Source organism: Typha angustifolia, chromosome 7 (genome assembly GCF_048772165.1).
Source record: "Typha angustifolia cultivar Huaian chromosome 7, ASM4877216v1, whole genome shotgun sequence".
Lineage (NCBI taxonomy): Eukaryota > Viridiplantae > Streptophyta > Magnoliopsida > Poales > Typhaceae > Typha > Typha angustifolia.
In genome coordinates this window covers 14,252,978-14,275,186 of record NC_133245.1, presented here as the reverse complement: position 1 = coordinate 14,275,186, position 22,209 = coordinate 14,252,978, and the positions used below count along the sequence as shown (strand labels likewise).

At 35.4% G+C, this 22,209-nt stretch overlaps 1 protein-coding gene across 2 annotated transcripts; it reads left to right on the top strand.

Moving 5' to 3' along the window:
- The first annotated feature begins 201 nt into the window (after positions 1-201).
- Positions 202-21,198, top strand: LOC140762326 (uncharacterized). Of its 2 annotated transcripts, XM_073100058.1 has the most exons (17): positions 202-758; positions 1,234-1,630; positions 1,724-1,795; positions 1,887-1,949; positions 2,841-3,053; positions 3,620-4,216; positions 7,786-8,535; positions 9,152-9,433; positions 10,952-11,107; positions 11,481-11,896; positions 12,062-12,488; positions 12,565-12,915; positions 15,467-16,304; positions 16,424-16,482; positions 19,067-19,522; positions 20,642-20,680; positions 20,888-21,198. In XM_073100058.1, exons 1-17 carry the CDS (start codon positions 385-387, stop codon positions 21,068-21,070), a joined length of 5,673 nt encoding a protein of 1,890 aa, XP_072956159.1. In that variant the 5' UTR covers positions 202-384; the 3' UTR covers positions 21,071-21,198. The 2 variants fall into 2 exon arrangements, with proteins under 2 accessions (XP_072956159.1, XP_072956160.1); XM_073100059.1 differs by lacking the exons at positions 202-758; positions 1,234-1,630; positions 1,724-1,795 and having other exon boundaries at positions 1,897-1,953; positions 20,888-21,195.
- Positions 21,199-22,209: the final 1,011 nt, after the last annotated feature.

Below are 22,209 nucleotides of genomic sequence, written 5' to 3'. Positions count from 1 at the left end.
AACAACAATTAATAGTGATAGACAGGACGACACAAGTAGCTTGGTTATATTCCTTTCTAATGGATTGTGAGTTTGAGGCTAATTATAGGATAATTAAAGGAGAGCATTCTTAAACCTTACACCTATCTATGGTTGACTCTTGGTTTATAAATACTGTAGCTTTATATTCGACGGTTATTCGCAAATAAGCAAAGAAAAAGTTTTGACTCGAACTGCCAACCCATCGCTAGTCGTTAATTAACCCGCGGTTCCCTTCCCCTCTTTCCCTCCAATCCCCTCCAATTCCAAGTTCCAACCAAGATTAGTTAAACCCCAATGGCGTCAATTCTCCCCCCAAAACCCTAAAACATTAATATCTTCCAATCTATCCATGCTTTCCTCTCTATGGATTCCATCGTCTCCGCTGCCCTAGAAGAGATCTGCACTCGTGCCAATGCCGGAATACCCCTATCCGAACTTTGGCCGAGTCTTCGGAGCTCGCTTATCGCCGCCGGCCTCCACCCCTGCGATGCCGTCAAGAAAGCGATCTGGTCTCGCCTCCTCTCTCTCCCGGGGCTCCGGTTCGAGTCCCAAGGCTCGCCCATTGAAGTCGGTGACCCAGCGATCCAGCCCTTGGATGAGGCGGAGAGGCTCGAGTTAAGGATTATTGCGGCGGATAAGATTAGGGATAATTTTTTGGGGATTTATGATTTGAAAGCGGCTAATGCGGAGATTTCCGCGATACAGAGGACCGCTCTTGAGCGGCTTGCGGCCGCAAGGTTAGTCTTCATCTCCTTGTGATCTCAGTATTTAGCAATCTAGTAAACATTAGTCGGATCAATTATCTGCAGTAGAATAACTTAAGAAGGCCTTGTGAGACGAATTTTTAACAAATGACTTGTCTTGATCGCATTCAATCTTGCTAAATAAAATGGATTTAAGCAGAAAGGTAATTATTTATGCTACTTGATTAGCAAGGTTGAGTTTTTAATAGAGACTATGCATTTCAGTCGTAACTTGTTGACAAAGTACGATATACAGGTGCATGCTTTGTCTTATTAAATTTTCTGCCTTTTTAAGTTACTGTACCTTTATCTGCTTGTTGTAAAGATAGCCAGTCTGCAGTATATTTAAATCTTTTTCTCCTAATGCGTCTTGGTCTCTGTTAATTTATTAATTCCGATGGTAATACAAGTTTCCGGCTTCATTAATTTTGCTCTACTATGTTTATAACTAGTGCCTCTTATTTTGCAGGACCAACGGAATAACACAGAATGAATTAGCTAAAGAATTCGGCATAAAAGGAAACAATTTATTTTATATCGTGAAAAACCTTGAGTGTCAGAAGTTGATTGTTCGTCAGTCAACTTTAGTAAGGGAGAAGGAATTAGGAATGGAGGGGGAAGATTCTTTGAAGAACACTTCTATTGTGAATACAAACTTACTCCATCTATATCGTTATGCAAAAAAATTGAACATGAATTCTCAACGAAGAATTGAGATTACAAGGCCGGATGCACCGGGAACTAGTGGTGATGCTTTTTGCGAAGGTGGAGCCTCTAGCAATTGTGTCAAAAATGATGTATTAATAAAGGATTTTGTACCGGCGATGAGAGCTGTTTGTGATAAGCTCGAAGAAGCGAGCGAAAAGGTCAACTTTAAATATCATTGTCCATATTGATGTGTCTCGTCTATAACATACATGCTGTAATGCTGATTGTCCACAATGTCTCTTTTCCTTTAGGTTCTTGTTGTGTCAGATATTAAGTTGGCTCTTGGCTACAGGAAGACTCCAGGACACAGAGCATGGAGAAATGTAAGTTTTTTTGGGGTAGCATTGTATTGTTCACATGGATGTCTGTTTCTATTTTGTCCTGACTTATCTGGGTAATTGAATCTGGAAACAGATATTGAACAGGCTGAAGGATGCTCGCCTTGTGGAAGAATTTCAAGCTAAAGTTGATGAGAGGGTAGGTAATATGTTATGTTCTTTCAGTTTTTTAGGTCTCTTACCTGTTATTTACAATACAACAGATCTTCGTGCACTGATTGCAAACTGAGAAGTTATTTGCATATATGTAAACTATTGTGTAAACTGGTGGTTCTTATTTTTCTGTTACATTTGTTCAACTATCTGTTCTTAAAATGTTTTCCTCATGAGTGTAATTGCTAGATTTCATTTTTTGTTGACATTGAACTAAAGTAGTGGAGGTAGGACAACTTTATCTGTCGAGGGCTTCCTTCTCTTTTCTTTTGTTCCTATTTATTGGTAGCATTATCATCCACAGGGTGTACAAGAAAATCTACAACAGGCCCAACTTGACATAACTCCCCGTTTTTATATGTTTGTCTTAACAGTTCAAATCATGAGGCGATCATTTAGTTGTAGCTATGCATACCATGCATGATGCAACAGAAGAGGGCAAACATATGGTAAGTCAATTTTCTGTTTTACTGGTAGAGTTACAAATGAACTGTTCTGCTTTCAAGGTAACATTATACAGTACGAGATTTATTGGTAATAAATAACAAGATAGTTCATTGTGGTGAAGACATGCGGGATTAAAAAAATTTAAAGATCCAAAAACATGGAAGTGATCTTATGCTAAACCTACATCAATTCTTTAAAATTTGAAATAATAAAAATGTGAAGAATGTAAGGTCATATGATGAAAAGCCTCAATTATTTGCCACAACTTCCCAAGAAGCAGCTATCGCCTTTTCTTTGTATCCTATGTTTCTTTAACAGTGCATAATTTTATGGACATATCAGTGTTCTCTCTTCTCCTTTTTATTTTAAAATTTTGTAGCATCCTGAACTAGAACGACTGTTGCTTTAAGCTGCTTTATGACTTTTACAGGTTGTTAGCTGTTTACGCTTGTTGAAGAAATTTGATCCTAATGATTTTCAGCCAAAAGCTGTAATGCGTGGATATGATACTTTTGATTCTGAACACTTGATTAAACATGGAAAAAGAGGTCAGGTCACTGATCAGTATGTGGAGCTTGCTGTGGAGCATTGTATATATGACATGGTTGATGCTGCTGGACCTAAAGGAATAACTATTCCTGAGGTACTTTCTGTTATTCCTCGGTTGACATATTCACTTTTAGTGTGGTTTGGACCATTTAATTTTGTATCAGTTTTAGAATTTTATTTTAAAACTAGGTTCTTTCTCCTGCAAAAAAGGAACAAAATTGTAGAATAGGTGACTTCCAGAAAGCCAATATTATTTGGAAGTATAGGTGTCTTCATATGTTTTAAAATTCGCGCTGCTCCATCAATGTGTTACTGCTGTATTTGCTTTTCTGACCCCAATTCCTGGTACATAACCACATTATTTTCTGGATATTAATTCTTGTACTCATTTTATGTTATATTTGACCCTAATTTAATAGTCATAAGTACGTAAAAAACTTCTTTTTTTTTATATTTTTAATGCAGTGCATATATCTTCCTAGTGAAAGTCTCTTTTAAGTGCAAAGCCATTTCATATTTTAATTAGGAAGAGTTGCGGTCATTGATAGATTGAAAAGGAGGACTTATTATCATGAAATTTGTATTGGGCCTATTGGCATGCCTCCTTGCGAGCTTGCATGTTTTTGAATCCCTCACACTGTACTTTTGTTATGCAAGCAGATATGCAAAAGACTTGGGCTTAATGCTAAGAAGCTATATAACCGAATAAGTGCCATGCGTGAGAAGTTTAAAATGCCATGGCAAGCTGAAATGGAGGATAGGACTCCATTATATCGAGTATGGACTTTCAGAAACTATTTGAACTATAAAGCTGGTAATGTTCCAGGAAAGTCTGAAGCCCTTCCTGATAAAGATGACAACTCTGCTGAATCAAGGACTTTAATTCCATTTAGCGGCCCATTTCCAAATGTTCAATTGAAAGACTCATGCTCGAACAATGAGCTTTTACACTCGGAGAAAGCGGATAGTGGTGCGCTTGAATTGCAATTATTAGACAACTGTTTTGGATGCTTTGGGGATTCTCAAGTAATGAAACATTGTAAGGAACACCAGAACCTGGCTCAGGAGTTGGGTTCTGGTGATGATCCAAAACCTGCTGGTGGTGGAGTAATGCAAAACTCCAATGCTATTCAATCAAGCAAACATCTCTCTGTTTCATCTATTGCAGCTAAACTCAAATCAGTTCAGAAGCATTCAAGCCTTCTATCAACTTCAATTGGTAACTTGAGGGAGCAAAGAATACTGAAAAAATTGAAGGTCATTTACCAAAACTCTTTTCTATCATATGCTCTGATGAGTAGGACTTAATTTTATGGAAACACTGTTTTGTTGTAATTTTCATTTTTGTATATTTATTTGCTATGTTCAGGTTACACGTTCGACTCCTTGGAAGTCCCTTTGTCGATCTTTTTCTTGCATGATAAGGAACTAATTCTAGGAATATTGAATTCTTCTAACACTTGATCATTTCAGTGAACATATCCACGATGACAGTAGATCTATCAGATGAGAATTGATGACAAGGGAAGTTTCATAAATGAATTCTTTGTTACTTGTTTGTGACATCAAATGATGATGGATCGTTAAATTTTCCCTTTCATGCTAGATTGCTAGTACTACTCTTTTCTTGGTGAATAAATTAATGTAGGGCATAAGCATGATAAGAAACTTTGAACATGTAGTTACATATTTGATAACCAAATGTGTGGCTGTGTGATTAGCATAAAGATCTATTTCATTCTTTTCTTTTCCTATACTACGTCTAATATTACAGAAAGCATTTGATAGGCATATGGAGGCTAGTAAGATTTATCTTAGCAGAGGGAGTAGCAGTGCTTAGGCATAAAGCGGCTTTAGGTTAATCAAATTCACTTTCTTTAGCTAATTTGGTGAAAGCATAATCATGAAAATTAGGATTTTTGAGTGAAGATAACTAAATCAGTCAACAATAATTACACAAGGCAATACAAGATTTGGGAGAATAGAAACTAACTTAAATAGAAGATATTCATAGTTTGAGAAAGGACGTCATGTACAAAAATAACATCATCCAAAGAACATTAAAGGAGAACGAATGTAAAGAAAGATGGACTAGCACCCCAACCTGCTAAATGGAAAACACCAGAGTAGTAGCTGATTTTGACTTAGGGTGTTTGAGTAGCATTCATGGCAGCCAAAGCACTATCAGGAGGGTCTATTTCTGCAGCTGCAGCCGCCAGTTCCACAACAGTAGAACAATTAGTATGTTAGAATGCCAACATAGTTGGGGAAGCCTAGACCTGCCACTGTACAAGGTGTTGCATGAGTATGTTTAGGTACTTTGTAGCTGGTATAATCATCCTATTTTTGAGAGAAAAATAGTAGATATGTTAATAGATTTTGTACATTTAAGCTACATGTTCCCATGTTTTAGGAAGGGCTATAGTGTCTTGCTATTGTAGGAATACCTATGCTTAGTTCATGTAGAAAGACAATATGAGGGGATTTCGACTATAGCTCAAGTTGGATGAGGGGTTTTATTTGATGATGAATATTATGTTTTAAGAGTTCTCTAGAGTCTAGACTCTAGTTCACTCATTGTAATTGATCGATACCAATTATCTGTTTTATTCTTTTCTCTTTTTTTATTTCTTTAATATATATGTCAATGTTGTGCTACTTTGTGCCGGTCATCGATTCATGAACATGTACCATACCAGTGATTTATCTATAAGGATACAAAGTGTATTTTGAGTACCTTCTTTTCTAAAGAAGAAACTAAAGGAGGACGAGAGCAATCAGATATGGCAAAGGAGCAGCAGAATGAGTCAATTTGTTGTCCACCAAGGAGCCGTGATTCCTAGAGGCTTGGGCTAGGCCGATGCATGTTATGTTCTTAAATAACTGGTCAGGTTAGAGTTGAACTAATAGGATCTATCTCGGTTAGTGGGACTTATGGTAAAACTCGATCATGCAATGCTCTTCTGCAAGGGCAATATGCCAATATGCCAGCTACTTTGCCAAGTGTGATGACAAGAATGATGTTTTGGTGAAGTGCAGTTGGCAAGGGGCAAAATTTCCTCCTTTGCCTTTACAGAGCATATAGTACTCCATCTACTCTCGTGCACCTCTTCTCCTTTGTGCCACAGGAAAAAAAAAGAGTGATATATGAATGTGTCTTCCACACTATAACTATAGGCGGGAATAGTTTTAGACTCACAGGGAAAACTAGTGAGGGAAAAGAAAGGTACCCCTATTGCTGCTGTTGATTTCTGATGCCTCTTCTAGTCGTGGTTGCTTGATGACAAAGGACTAGGAATTTTATCTTGAGGTGATTTGAGAGAGGAAAAGTTGGTCATATTTAAGGGTGTCATTTTTGACTCGATTTGATAAATCACATGAACTTGAAGACTTTAAATGGGTTTGAGTTTAATATAATCAGTTTCAGGTTAACAAGTCAACTCACCTAACCGATTATTAAGCCGGTAATATTCATTTTTATAACCTCTATCTATTTAACCCATTTAAGTTCAACCTGTTTATGGCATGCCGATTTGTTTATTACCCGAATAACTAGTTTATAAATACACTTTTATAACCCGAATAACTCGTTTAAACCTAAATAAGTTGTATAATCCATTTAAATCTAATACATCTAACCCATTTAATGAATGGGCCACGTCCGTGTTTACTTGAACTTGACTCAATCTGACTCAACAATAATCTATCATGACCCAACTTTATTACCACCCTTGTCATATCGTGCTGCTAATGGACTAAGGTAGATGATATAATGTTGCAGAATCTGAATTGTCTCACTAGCTTATGGATCATCAAGATTGAAGACTTGGAGCTATGGATCATTCCTCTTATAGAATGCCAATGACCTCCAACTGAGTCTCTCCCTTTGCCTCTTGCCTTAGCGACTGCCTCTTTCTTTCTTTCTTTCTTTCTTTGAGTCCTCGTTGGGATGCCCTGTTATGGTGCTTTTATATGGTCCGCAGCATAACCAATGTTGCCTGGCACATATCTGTGTCAATAAGATACCATCACCAGTTCATGTCACAGAATTGAAATTATGCAACAGGAGCGTTTATTGTTGATTGTGGAATTTCTTTAAGTGTTTGGTGATCTGAACATTTGCACATATTTAAGTTTAGCAAGGCGCAAGAAGAGTCCAACTTGGTTATATTTCTCTTAGTATAGCTTTTGTGTTTGGTTATGCAGATGTTGGCAAGGAAGTTAAACACAGGAGGTAGTTACTTTGCTTTCTTTCTAGAATTTAAATATACATTGAAAGGAAAACATGAACTAATGTGCTTTTTTCATCCTCTGTTTACTTGGAATGATTGTTTTGTTATCTTGGTTAATAAGTAACTGCTATAGCCATCTTGCTAGTTCCTTTTATGTATTAATTCATTCTGGTTGTTTTCTGCTAATCCAGAATTTTCATAACTGTGTGGTTTGGATTATCCAACTTGTGCACAAGTGTTAGCCCATTTGTTATTTGTCGTGTTCATGGCTAGACATAAGTTTTTAAAGAATCATAACTTAGAGATTGTACTTCAGACTGCAGGCTTTGATGTTTTTCCTTTAACTCTCCGTTGATTTTAATTTGCAAATATAATCTTCATTTATTTATTGAATGATTTGGGTGTATATGAACTATCAAATCGTAGTAAGTAGAAGCACCTTTATAAGTTGAGAGACACCTGCTATCTTTAATTTTATTGGCTTGTGTTATGTAAGTGTCCTTGATCTCATCATAAAGTTCAGCTACATTATTATGAATCTATTCTAAACAAATTAACGTTTCCGCTTACAATTTTTTGTTTTTTTTCCTGCAGAAAGGGAAATTTATATTAGCAGTCGAGCTCCATAAGTGGCTCGAGGGGCTTGAGAAGGATAAGCATACAACGATGGCTAAGAAAACTTTAACTCGTATACTGAATAGGTTGCAACAAGAAGGGATGTGTAAGTGCATTCAAGTTAGTATGCCTGGTGTGACAAACTATAATCGAAATCGTACAACTGAGGTGATATTGCATCCTTCTGTTGAAACTTTATCATCAGAACTTCTGGATCAGATTCATCAAAGGCATAGACAATTTGACATTCAAAATCGGGCTAAATTATCAATAAGAACAAAGAATAACGAACCTGTGACTGTACTAAATGGCGTCAGACGGTCTTTAAATGTTGTGGATGACAAACCTGTAATATTAGAGGCGATGCGTGTTAATGGATTTGTATCTGCAAAGATGGTTCGTGCAAAGCTCTTGCATATCTTTTTGTGGGATTATATGAGCAATTTACCTGATTGGTGTAATGCATTTAATTCTGATAAACATGGCTATGATCTAAAGAATCCTAACAGTGCGTGCCAGTTATTTTCATTGGAGGAGGCCATAAAGGATATGCCTCTTGAACTTTTTCTACAAGTTGTAGGGTCTGCAAAGAAGATTAATAACATGGTAGCAAGTTGCAAACTTGGACTGAGGCTCTCAGATCTTCCTGTCCAGGATTACAAATTCCTCATGGATACTCATGCAACTAGCCGACTTTCTTGCATAATCAATATTTTACTTCGGTTGAAGGTATTTATCTTGTGCTAAGTGTTTCAACAAGGTGTATGCACTAAAATTTATCTTTATTTGTAATTATATGCACTTGACCTTTTCTTCTTTGAGTACAAGTAGTGATCAAGTGCGTCAGTAATACTCTGCCTGCATAAGCTAATTCCATGTTTAAAAGCCTTAGAGGAATTGCAACCAGTTGTGAGAAGTGTAAATATGACAAATGGTCATGACAGTACACTTAGAAAGTATGTTAAGTGCTGAAGTTATTACACTGTTATAATAAGTTGATTTTATTTGTGCAGTTTTAGACTTGTAAGCTCAGAAGGACATTTTAAATCTTTCCATTATGGACTTTTCTAATCTTTTTTATGAGCATGAAGTTTTGGTAAACAACTAAATATTATTGTTGGTCTTGTGGTTATTGGTGTTTATTACTTGTCTTGCTAAAGTTTGCTTTTGGAATCTCCTTTCTCTAGAAGTGACGTTTATAATGTGTTAGCCAACTTGGTTCTGGATGATGCTTAGATGACATGAAGTCTGGAGCCTTCATTGATCAACTGTTTTGTAATAGGTCATCTTAGTCTGTGTCCTGTAGCATCATATGTCTTATAGGCCTTTTTGTTCTATTCTCTAGTTGATTCAGCTAGTGAGGCAGCAACATTCTGAAGATATGAGTTTGCTGCCACATGCTGTTCTGACCCATGCTATGGAGCTCAAACCTTATATTGAAGAACCTTTGTCAAGAACTCTGCTGTCATCACATGTCAAGGCTGGTCTTCATCCAAGAATTCGACACGATTTTGTCCTTTCAAAACAGGATGCGGTTGATGATTATTGGGAAACCTTAGAATACTGTTATGCTGCATCTTGTCCAACTGATGCATCACATGCTTTTCCTGGTTCTTCTGTCCGTGAGGTCTGTAATTTCATCTTGTATGATTATTCATTTTCCATAAGAACATTTTTCTACTTTTTATCATTTCCATTGATGAAGTCCCAGGTTCCATTTTTGCTATTTATCGTTTTCCATAATTTACCACATTTATGTAGTTGTTTGGTTACTTTGGTATAAGTTCCACGATATAATATTTGTGATGAAGACTGTAACTTGTACTACAACAGTCAGAATATATTTCTTCTAGTATTGAACGTCACTATGCTGAATCACCTGTTGAACTAAGTCAAACTATGGACGATTTATAACTTCTGGCTTTGACATCACTGTTGCAGTCTAGACTGCATCATATTTCTATGCATTTTCTGATTGTAGCTGCTTTTGTTTGTATATGGATAATACTGTTCATTTCATGAACATCATTTCACCTGTTGTAGATGCTGGCACAATTTTTAAGATTATGTTAGTGCTGAGTTCACTGATTATGCAATAGCCAAAGTTGCGTTCCATTAGTCATAGCTCTTCAGAGATAAACCAATATTTATGTGGATATATGCTAAGTGCTTATTAGGTGAATGCTACAAATATTTTAAATTCATAGCATGGTTTTCATTTCCACAAACTTTGTGATTGAGATGTCTGTTTGTACTGGTGGATCACCAAGTGATAGCATTCATCCTATATATCAGTTCTTATAATCTCGGCCAAGATAAACCAATATTTCTTGATTTTTCTTTAAAATTTTCATGTTATTGTAAGATGGAAAATCCTATAATGTCATCATTTGTGGGTATATGGCTATATGCACTTCTAAAGACACAAATATAATAGCGAGCTGAAAGAGCTGCGCATGGTCCCATTCATTGTTTCAGAAAGTGAGAAAAAAATTTATGGGAAAAAAGATCTATAACTACTATAACCTTCCATTGTAGTGGATTGCTTCTAATAAATATATTTGTCTGATTGTTTTCATGCTAGCTATCAGATATTTGAACTTGGAAATGCCGTTTTGTCAGGAATGTACTCAAATTAGTACTTTCTATTTGCCAGAGCTGCTTTTGTGACACTATTATCCAAGTTAACCTAACTAATTGTCTTCGGGTTTAAAGAATTCAAATACTGTGAAAGTGACTAGCATTTTGATGTGGTTATTTATTTGTAGACTAGAGCATGAAGGAACACAAGTGAGACTAAGTTGTCTACTTTTGAAATTCTACAACTCGAGTAGGACTCAAAAATATTAAATACTTAAAAGTTGGATATCTTGTATTCTGTGTTAGATGTATGCCTTCACGTATTCACCTATTTATTCAATGAGGTGTGATAATGCCATTATGCTAGGCTTCTATTTTAACATGCCATTATATGTGCTCTGTCCATAGTACTAGAAGCATTTTCTTTGATAGTAAACAGTTTTATAACTGGTATTTCCTATTGAGATTGTATTAGATTGTTTTAGCACCTCTTGGCTTTCAGGTAGTTGTGGATTACTTATTACTTACACTATTTGAAAGATAAACCATGCTTCATTGACTGTAGGTATTTCTTCCTCGTGCATGGACTTCAATTCGAGTTATGACTACTGAACAGCGCTTGGAATTGCTCAAGCGTGTGACAAATGTTGACCGAGAGAAAAGAATTTCTTTCAAGGATTGTGTTAGGATTGCTAGGGAGTTAAATCTCTCGGTAGAGCAGGTCCGTTTTATTTTCTCTTGTACAAAGTTGCACGAGGAGCTATCTTTAACTTTACATGTCAAACTGTTATTCTGTAATTGCATTTCAAGTCTTGTGGGTCAAATTCTTTGACAGATTACTTAGTTCTTTTGATTCCGCAAACACAAAATTTCTCTGTTGCTTCTAGTCTGATCTATTCTTTGCACTTCCCATATTCCTTTGAAGTATATATCCAGATATATGTTGTGGTTTAGTCTTTTTGAGTTTTGACATTGTAAAACTGCATACTGCATACTACATGTATTTGCCATTGTCATTTATCATTTTTCACGGAATTCTTATATATTCATTAGAATATTAAATAATAATTGCCTTGCTACAATTGCTTCTACAGGTTCTCCGTGCCTCCTATGATAGGCGACAATCCCGTCTTTGTGGATATTCCAGCAATTTGAAATTGGACAAGAAGGGAAACCATCCAGATACAGATACTTCTGGATCTTCTGCTCGAAAAAGGAAGAGATCATCTAAAAATAGGGCACTGAGTCATACTCAAGAAAATACCGAGGAGAATGAATCAAATAAACCAAGTTCTTTTCAGTCTATTGTTGAGGAGGAAAACATTGGAAGAGCTAATGAAAACCATGAGAGTAGCCTCCCAGAAGCTGGAACTCACAGTCATGTTAGTGAAAATAATTCTGAAATGCATGAGGAAGATGTTGAGAGCCGTTCTTTGATAAACCAGTATGCCCTTTTAAGGCGAAAGCCCATACGAAGCAAAAGGTTCTTATGGACTGACGAGTCAGACAGGTATATAGTGTGGATAATCCTGAATTTTTGCTGAATTTGTTGAGGATAGTAGGACACCATTAACTTATGTTTATCTTGATCCTCATTACTTAGATAGACTAGTAAGATGGTGCTCTGACAGTATTATATGGATTATTACATGTTGTTGCACATATTTCTTTTCAGGCAATTAGTGATGCAGTATGCAAGGCATCGTGCAACTCTTGGAGCGAGATTTTATCGTGTGGACTGGAATTCTCTTTCTGATCTTCCCACTCTTCCAGATACTTGTAGAAGGAGGATGGCTTTCTTAAATAAAAATATGAATATAAGGAGAGCTGTCATGAGACTCTGTAACCTTCTTGGTAAACGGTATGCTAGGTACTTGGATACTGCACGGAGAGTAAAGGAAATGGAAGTTCTTTTTGAAAATTCACAAGATGCCGAAAGTTGGGATAATTTTGATGATCCAGACATAAGAAATGCTGTAGATGAGGTCCTTCAATACAAAAGGATCGCAAAATTGGAATATTCTAAGAAGGTTGGTTCCAAAAGCGAGGTTTTATCTGATATACTTCCAAATGACGAGCGGAATTCTTATGTCCAACAATCTGTAAGTTATAACTTATTTTGTGAAGTTGAATATGCTTTATTAATTTTAAGCTAAATCTTTGACCTATTATATTCAGGTTAGCCAGAATGAACAAGCCAGAACTTTGGCAGCTCCTGGAGAAAGAACTAAGGACCACATAGGAAAATGCAAAAATGCTGATGCCATGTCAACAACTAGTCGCAGTATGGATTTTTCTCATCGTTCTCATGGAAAGTTTATTAAACTTTCAAGCAACAGAGGTTTGATTTTTAAAAGGAAAGTCTGTGAATCTTTGTCAGTTGCCAATGCTGTTGAGCTCCTTAAGTTGGTACTTCTTAGTACAGCTGCAGCACCAGAAGTACAAACTTCACTAGCTGCAACTCTGAAGCTGTACTCCGAGAGTGATATATTTGCAGCATTTAACCACCTCAAAGAAAATAACTTCATGGTAAGTCTTGTTATTATTACCTTCCATAAGGTATTAGATGATGTTGCTCAATTTCATCAACAATATTACACCTTTTTCTAACTACATACATCATACAAGTAAGGTTTTAAAATTTGGTATCAGAATCGGATCAGTTATCCGGAAAAATGATACGTATCGGTAGTATCTGTCATATCGGTTGTATCGGCTGCATATATTAGATCAGACTATTTTCTAATTATATAAAATCTAAATATTATTTAAAAATATGATTTTTTTAATTTAGAAAAAAATATAAGAAAATAATAATTATTTACATATGAAGTCTAAAAATTAAAAATTACATTAACTTATTCAAAACTTTGACGAATATCGAATTAGCTCTCCCTTCTCTTTTTCCTTTTCTCTCTTTTGCTCCCTTTCTCTATTACTGTCAAGACAAATTTTTTTTTTCTAATTTTTTTCCATTTCTTCTCTCTACATTCTCTCTTATTGCCACACGGCAAATTTTATTTTTTTTTATTTCTTCTCTCAACCTCCTCTATCTCTCTCTCTTAACCTCTCTCTTCCTCTCTTTTATTGTCACAAGGTAATTTTTTTCTTTGTTTTTTTTTCATTTCTTCTCTCACCTTCTCTCTTTCTCTCAATCTCTCTCTTCCTCCCTCCTCTCTATTATTGTCACAAAGTAATTTTTTTCTTCGATTTTTTTTCATCTCTTCTCTCTCTTTTCTTTCCCTCTCAATCTCTTCCTCCCTCTCTTTGATACTCTCTCTCTCTCACTCTCCACTTTATCTCTCTTGTCTCTCTATCACTCTTTGTTACTGCAGCAGATTTTTCTGCTGTAGTAATAGAGATTGAAGGAGAGAGATAGACAGACAGAAAGAGATTGGACAAAAAAGAGAAAGAAGAAGGGGAGACGCTAAAGGGAGAGATTAGAGAGAAATGAAAGAGATGAGGCACTGGTAAGAGAAGAAATGAAAAAAAAAATTAGAGAGAAGAGATGGATTAAGAGAAGAGAGAGGGAGAACTCGTATCTGGCGGGATCAGCTGATATGGTCGATCTTGACTCGATACGGACCAAAACCAGTCATTCCGCCATAGGTTGGGATCGATTGAAACTTGGAACCATGCATACAAGTAAGATTACAACTAGTTGTATGCCTACATGTCATTCAATGTACAGACCTAAAAATTATGCATAATTTCATATGATTAGTTTACACTAAACTTGAATCAAGTTGGTGACTTATTGATACAATTGCCGATAGTCCTCTAATGTTCTTGTGTATCACAAATATGTTAACCATGCCAGTCAAAGCAACGATGGTCGTGTCAATAGCTCGTGCTACCATCAGCATGCCCCTGCATGCTAGTGGTACGCATTTATAATATTTTTAATAAAAGTTTTAGTATATTTAGATATGTTTTTGGGTCTTCAGCATATCAATCTTTAGTTTTTGATTTAAATTTATGTATTAAAACCTACATTATGTGTTGAATAATATTTATATTTAACTGTTGTTTTATCTTTAATAAAATAGATCATTTCATATTATAATATGATTGAATATTCCATAATATAATTGAATATATAATAACTTTCAACACATAATATCAATTAATAATAGTTTAATAATTAAAACTAATATCTAGTTAAATATAGCATAACGAGGAGGATCAAAGACTTTATTTGTCGGCATAAGGATAACACAAGAATGTTGCACTAAATACTATCGGTAATCTTCAAGCTCGTCCATTGATACTATTACTTATTATAACATTTCACATTATTTTCATACAAATAGAAAAATTTTCTCGTATAATATGATATGAATATTGAACATGCATGGAAACTAAAATTGATTTGATGATTATTAATAGAAATATAATTTCTTTGGAAAAAAGAGGCTCCACATGTCGTGCACTAGAGCACACCCCCGTGCCAAGTGTCGTGCCGTGCCACTACTGGCATAGCCATCTTTGAGTCAAAGTATTGTCACCATTATCCCTTGTCTATTCTATCTGTTTGGGAATGGAGATAGATCTCTCCATTCGTTTACTTCCTTTTTAAGTCTAGAAGATTATTGTGGTATGTCTGCAATCCATGACAGACCTCTGGCCCCATAAACTTGTATTGCTCAGAATTCTGCGACAATTGAGGGTTGATGTCTAATAGCATGTGGTTATGACACTAATTCCTTCAAGGCCTTAACAACTCTCTTAACAACTGAATAAGGTTTTATTTTTTCATGTTGGGCATAATGTTTGTCACCACCGAGTTATGCTTTTTAGTTGAGTCTGCTTGCCTGGCATGATGAGTCTCATTCTATGATATCATTCTATTAATAAAAATAAGTAATAAAAGTCAAACATGTTCCGAACTTTTACTGATGTGTAGTATATTTACCCTTCTTTATGTGCCAAGGATCATTGGCATTTTTCACAACCTGGATCAGCAATGAATATAGTTGACAATTTTGTTAGGTTGAGTGCTTTTATTGCTGTGACACTTTCATTTTATTGTGATTATGATCTAAAATCTTCCTGCACGTTCATTTTTCCCCTTGGACAGGTAGTTGGGCATGGAAGTCAACCATTTGTCCTTTCTCGAAAATTCTGGCATAATGCTTCTTCGTCTCCCTTTCCTATTGATTCAGGAAAAAGAGCAGCTGACTTTTCAAATAGGCTTAGAAAGCAAGAAAAAGATCTAATGGAGGATGGAGTTAACCTTACTTCAGAATTACAGTGTGGAGAAGTTGTGCACCTTTTTGCTCTTGTTTATTCAGGGGAGCTTGTTATTTCGCCATGCCTGCCAAAAGGAGGAGTTGGTGAGTCTGATGAGCCGAAGTCTTCAAAACCTTCCTTGGAACAGATAAGCGTGCTTGATGATCAAAATATTCTCAAACGTAAAATCGATAAAGTGAAACTGAACGGTACCAAGAAGGTTAAGAAACACAAACCTCACACAAAAATTGACAGTGGTTATTGTTCCCGGCGAGAGAAAGGATTTCCTGGTATTCAAGTAGTTTTAAATCGTAAAACAATCCCGAGAGATGGCATCATTCAGTTGTTACCAGATAAGGAAAGCCTTACTTTATCTTCACCATGCAATATGACTGATCATGGGAAGTCCTATTTATCTGCTGGAACAATTGATGCTCCATTGATGTCGAGCAGCTTGAATTCATCCCAACCCTTTGTATCAGATGTTCAATCAACAAAGTCTCTTGATGAATCGCCTTGGGATGCTATGACTAGATATATTGAAATTTTATCATTACCACATATGGTGTGCAATGAACAATTTACCTTTTCAGCTGACCTGTTTAGGTCAGTGCACTCTATTATTCATCAAGCTGGTGAACAAGGATTGAGCCTGAAAGAAATATCTGAAGCCATGAATCTAGAAGGTATGTTTTATACTTTTATTGATGTTTTATCAAGCATCTTTAATATGAAATGATTAGCATGGTGCTGGTATGAAATATATTGGAGATCTGATCCTCTCTTTTCATCTTCCCATGTGCAGGCATTCAATTGGCAGAATCACTTGTTGATACTCTCGAAACATTTCGACTGGCTATTAAGGTACAATTCATCCTAACCAGTTATGAAAATTTAAGAATTAACTCACACCTCTATTTCATTTTTTTGAGATTGATGTTCTTTTTTTTTTAAGCTAGAGATTTCTCCATCATTGAAGCTTTAAATGTTAAAACTATTACTATGTGCTCCTTTTTGATGAAATAAGGACAATGATTAGACGCAGGATGGTTGTCTTGAGTCGCATGATACATTTGAGTTTGTCATGTACTACACATATGGCAAAACAGTTGTCTACCAGGCATTGTATCCTTCGAGGTACCCAAAATATTCTGTGATGTTGCCATGAGGGGGTGCCGGCCAGTGATCGTCACGACACATGCCGTTGCACGTGGTGTGCCAATGCACCATGCTGATGGCAAGGAAGAAAAGAAATTAGAATAGAAAGGGGAGAGAGATATAGAGGGAGTGAGTGAGCGGACCTACCACCATTGGATTGTCGTCAGCCCCTAGATATCTCAAGTATGACAAGTTACAGCACCAAAATTAATGAATTTTTTTATTACGAAGCTCAATAAATATCTCAATAGTACAATACATTGCTTTCATATACATATGTGGGTGTGTGCGCATATGCTGTCAATATATGAATGCATGTGTGTATATGGCTCACTATGCGGTCGGATTGGATCGCATGGTGCATATGTGGGCGGTTGACCCACCGCCGTCACCTATGTGTATGCTTTTCAAAATGATGCTTGCGGCCATCTTTGTGTGGTTTGGAGTTCTATTTCTTTGATTTCTAATGCACGCTTGGATGAATTTAAATTTAAAACATAGCATGTAATTTCTAGTACAATTGTATAATCTCTATTCCGGTATAAGCTTGACATACTGAACTATGTTCTAGCACTGTTAGTTTGTTACAGTTGATTAACTCCAATCTTCCTAGTATTATCATGTGATATTTAACTTAATTTATTTATTTCTGCAGAATATAATTAGAAACAACAATGTAATTAATTTTGACAAATATAAATACAGTATGATAGTGCCAGTCTCATTACTAACTTATATTTCAGTGCCAAAGCCTATTAATCAATACAGTTCAAATGATCAAATCTGATTTGCCATCTAGTAAAAATTGTATTCCAAGGTAGTACAATGGTAGCATCAGAGGACATTTGAAAACATGATGTAGTTTGATGCAAATACAGTTGGCAATCAATATTAATCTTAACATTAATTGGATAAATTAGGCAATCATTTAATTTAGCAAATTGATGGTGGGAACTTTGTACTATTTTTTTATAAAAGAAAACAAGATTTTAAAGGAAAGAGAATTGCTTAGTACTAACTACGACATAATTATTAAATTAAAGAGGGTAATTTGCAAAAGGTTCTATGTGAAGAGTTGTGCACAAAGTAGCAATCAGGCTTCGCTGAGAAGGAATAAATGGAGATGACAAAACTCAAAGGATATAGAGAGTAGATAATTTGTTGATTTCAAATTATGGATCCTAGTTTCGACCAAATCTGGAGACCAATCGGCTGAAGAGAATTGGGATTGGCCATAGTTGATCCCGATCTTGACTCGAAACCAGTTTGGTATCGGTTAATCCATCTTGATTGTATCAGTAAACATTTTGTTTTTAAAATTCATGTTGGATCCCTGGCTGCTTTCTTGTCAAGTCTTTAGATTTTACTTTTTATCTCTCACACTCTCCTTTCACCCCTCACATTTTACTGAGCTTATCTGGCGGCTAATCCGGTGAGCTCCTCTAGATACTCCACACTATGGTGAACTCGAGTGAGTTTTTTATTTTTCCTATTTCTCTTCTCTCTTTTTATCTCTCATTTTTTAACTCCTCATTCTTGCTGCTGTAGAACAACAATAGAGAGAGTTTTTTTTTTTTTAATTTCAACTTTGTAGTAGTAATTTACGAGTATATAAATTTATCGCTTAAAATTCATCATGGTTTTGTGTGGGTACTTTTTTGAGTTTTTAATCTTCATATGTCATGCATTTTTAAGTAATATTTAAGACTTTACATAAGTAAAAAATAGTTTAAGCCGATATGTCCAGTTGATACGTCTAATATGTGTTATATTTTGGGCAGCTGATCCTGATCCCTATCTTGACCTTGAGTTTTAGAATCTTGTTTCAAACATCTCCTTTAGAGTTGATAAACCAAGACCCTTTATTCTCCTAGGTTTGAACTCCATTTATGGATATAAAGCACTGAAAGATAAAAAAACATAGAAACGCTAACTGGAATAGAAGAGTGAGGAAGAAAATAAAAGGTGGATAACAAAGAGCAGAAAGAGGAGGAAAAAGGAGTTTAACCCATGAGATAATTATCAATTTCAGCAAGATAAGTTATTGAATCAGTTGATGTTAAATAGATTTTTATTCGTAGTTTTTTAGATTTTTGGTTTTTTGTTTATAATTAGTGTGTAGATTTATCTTCCTCTAAATTTAGAGCTTCTTAAATTTACAAGTTCTGAATATGAGTGGTTCTGGGATGCAAGTTAAAGAATATTACTATCTTCCTATCTTACTGAGTTGATGTATAGGCATTTTCAGTGACCTTTTAAGCATTATTTTCTCTGAATATGTCTTGTACAGGTCAATGGATATGACACAACACGTGTGGTTGATTTTTCATATAGATCCAAGTATCTTATAAGTACGCCCATTGATCACAATTATGGTAAAATATCATCTTATATGAAGTCTGGGATCACAAGCAGTCGGGAATCTCAACAGCTACTTCAAGAAAAGCATGATAGGATCTATGATTCACGTGAGACCTGTCTGAACCTTAGTGAAAGGCATAAAGTAACTATCCTTGAAAGTAATCCAGAAAAAATAGGAGTCACACCTGATGGAAGCATGCAGATACCATCTCTTGCTAACAGGGAAGAAGCTGGGGGAGGCAATTGCTCCGCTGCATCTGTGACACATGTTTCACAGGCTATATTGCCATGGATCAATGGTGATGGCAGCATGAACACCGTGGTGTACAAGGGTCTTACTCGTCGAATTCTTGGAACTGTCATGCAAAATCCTGGTATGATGGAGGTATGTATCTATAGCATATATCATGTGTGTAGCTTTTTTCTCCCTTATAAAATCAAAATGGAGTGATGCAAAATTATTAATGCCATGTTTGTAGGAAAAAACTTACTACATTCACATTTAGAATCTCTAAGTGAGATGTGGAAACCTCCTGACCTAATAAGAAAATCAAACATCATGCCCCATAAATCACATCTAGGTTCAATATTTATTTCAGATTGAACATTCCTGACCTAAAAGGAAATTTTGTATTTGATCATATCTTTGGATTCTCAATAGTATACAAGGAGTCTCCAGTCAGTATCCTTGTTTTTCTACTTTTTTTAAAGAAATACATGATACATATTTGTCAAGTATATGATGAGTGTCTTATCTGATATATCGGATACAGATATTGCTAGACTGTGGAAGTATTCCCACACTGTACACATGATACAAGATTACGATCACATCCAAGTCAAGTTGTTGATTAATATGTAATGATGACACTTTGGAGCATATATGTTAAGTACATAATCAGATTGCTTAATCATCCTTTTCAACTGTTAGCTGGAGGCTAGTTGGAGCATTTCTAGTTTAGGGTAGGTCAGTGGCTAGGCAGGGTTGATTTGGCTGGACTTCTGGGTTCTAGACTACAACATATTGCCAGGCCATTGGGTGCTCATTAATCTTCAAATGTTCCATGGCAGAAAGGCTTGTTAAGATTGACCTGTGACTAGCTGGCCAAATTTGCAATAGAGCTAAATTTGGGCCTCCTGCATTATTATAGTAGATCCTGGATGGGGAGCTCAATGCTCAATAGATACATGGTTGAAAACCAAATGTAGGCCTAGGTTTCTTGATTGGGGCTGTCGGTCCCTCTTAGGTGAACTGCCAAATTTGTTTTCCGCTTTGTGAACCACAACTATACAATACTCACTGCTAGCCATTCTTGATATTTCTGTTACTAACTGCCAGTGGCTGATGTTATCGACTTTCAAGAATTTAAGATGATAATATACTGGAGCATACATAAGTGTGTGGGGAAGTAGTAGTTGTTTAATGTCCTCATTTACCTTAGTTGAGAAAATACTTTATTGTGGAGTAGTGCTGATTGTAGCCTTCCTATCTGTTGCACTTCAGGAGGATATCATCCGGCGGATGGATGTATTAAATCCCCAGGTATGCTATTTCAAATCCCATTATTTGATGCAGTTTCTGTGGTAGAACTTTTTTTTTTAATCTTTTTGGAAAGCAAGAAGGGAATATATGCAAAAAAATGGATTTTCGTGCCAGCTTTGTTCTTTTAGAATTTCCCTCTTTGTTTCTTTTTAATCTTTCTGAGCTGATGAATGATCTAGAGGTAACATTTGTTGATTTTGTTTGCAGAGCTGCAGAAGGCTCTTAGAAATGGCAGTTCTAGACAACCACCTTATTGTGAGGACGCTGCATCAAACTACTTCTACTCCTCCAGCCATACTGCAAAGCCTTTTCACTTCTGTTCCAAGTAAACCTACTTCATTTTGTAGAAAACATTTCTTTGCTAACCCAATGAGTACGTTCCTACTTTAATAATATCAGGTCGTATGTTATTGTAAAGTTGTGCATATCAGACTTCTTTTTGCCCAGTTAAATTGAGTTTAGTATAAATTTAAGTGGATAAGTCACTTAAAGCTTCTTTCTCTTGAAAATATCATCAAAATATTAGCATGAATTCCCTCTTTGGTATGTGGAATAAAAGTGGAGAAAATAAATGTCTTACTAAATTATTTTCTACCTTTCGATAACGAAACGTTGTCTCATTTTGTCTCCTACTCTTCCACCTTAATTGACAAGTTTTTTGTTTTCTATTTATCCAGCACGAGCTCATAGGTTGAATAAAGGGGTTAATCATCTTTGATATATGGATTTGGATTATTGAATATGGATTACAACGAGCTCAAACTTTTATATATAGTACCTCAATTAAAAAGAAAAGAAGCGAGAGGGAATGAAGGACACCATTACTATCAAATAAGCACACTTAGTTTTGCAGACAAATTATTTATATTGAGACCCCTTAGCATCCACCCGATTTCAAAAATTACGTTTCCTCTGCTACACTTTTAAGATGTTAAAGTTGAAGCTTGAAAATATTTCAAATGGATTAAGACTAAAAGAAAACGCTCTCTTTCAATATGATGTTGATGCTTTTTTTTCATATTTTTTAAGAATACACTATTCTCTAATGAGACATATAGAAAATTATATATAATCCTGTCATAGTTAGACCTAAATTCACTTCCATCCTTTATAATTTTATTTATCATTTTACTCACAAGACTGTCACTGTTATCTTTTGTAACACATTTCATGAAACTATTCGTTGAATTTAAAGATCTGTATTAGGATAAATTTTTAGGTGCATCTAAAATAATTGCTAATCGAATTTTAGATAATAAAAATATGGCAAATATATTAGACATATATATATATATATTAGCAATTTGATCAAAATTATTTTAGATGTGTTAGAATATTAGAGGCTTATTCAATCATTTATAATTTTGTCTCTAACGAGTATTTTTAAATTTGGCTAATAATTTAGTCTACTATAATAGAAAAGTAATAATTTTAGTTTGAATATAATCACAAGGAGGTAAAATAACACAAATAGTGATATTTTAAAGAATATAAGAATAATTATAATATTTTGAAAGTTTTAAATGGCA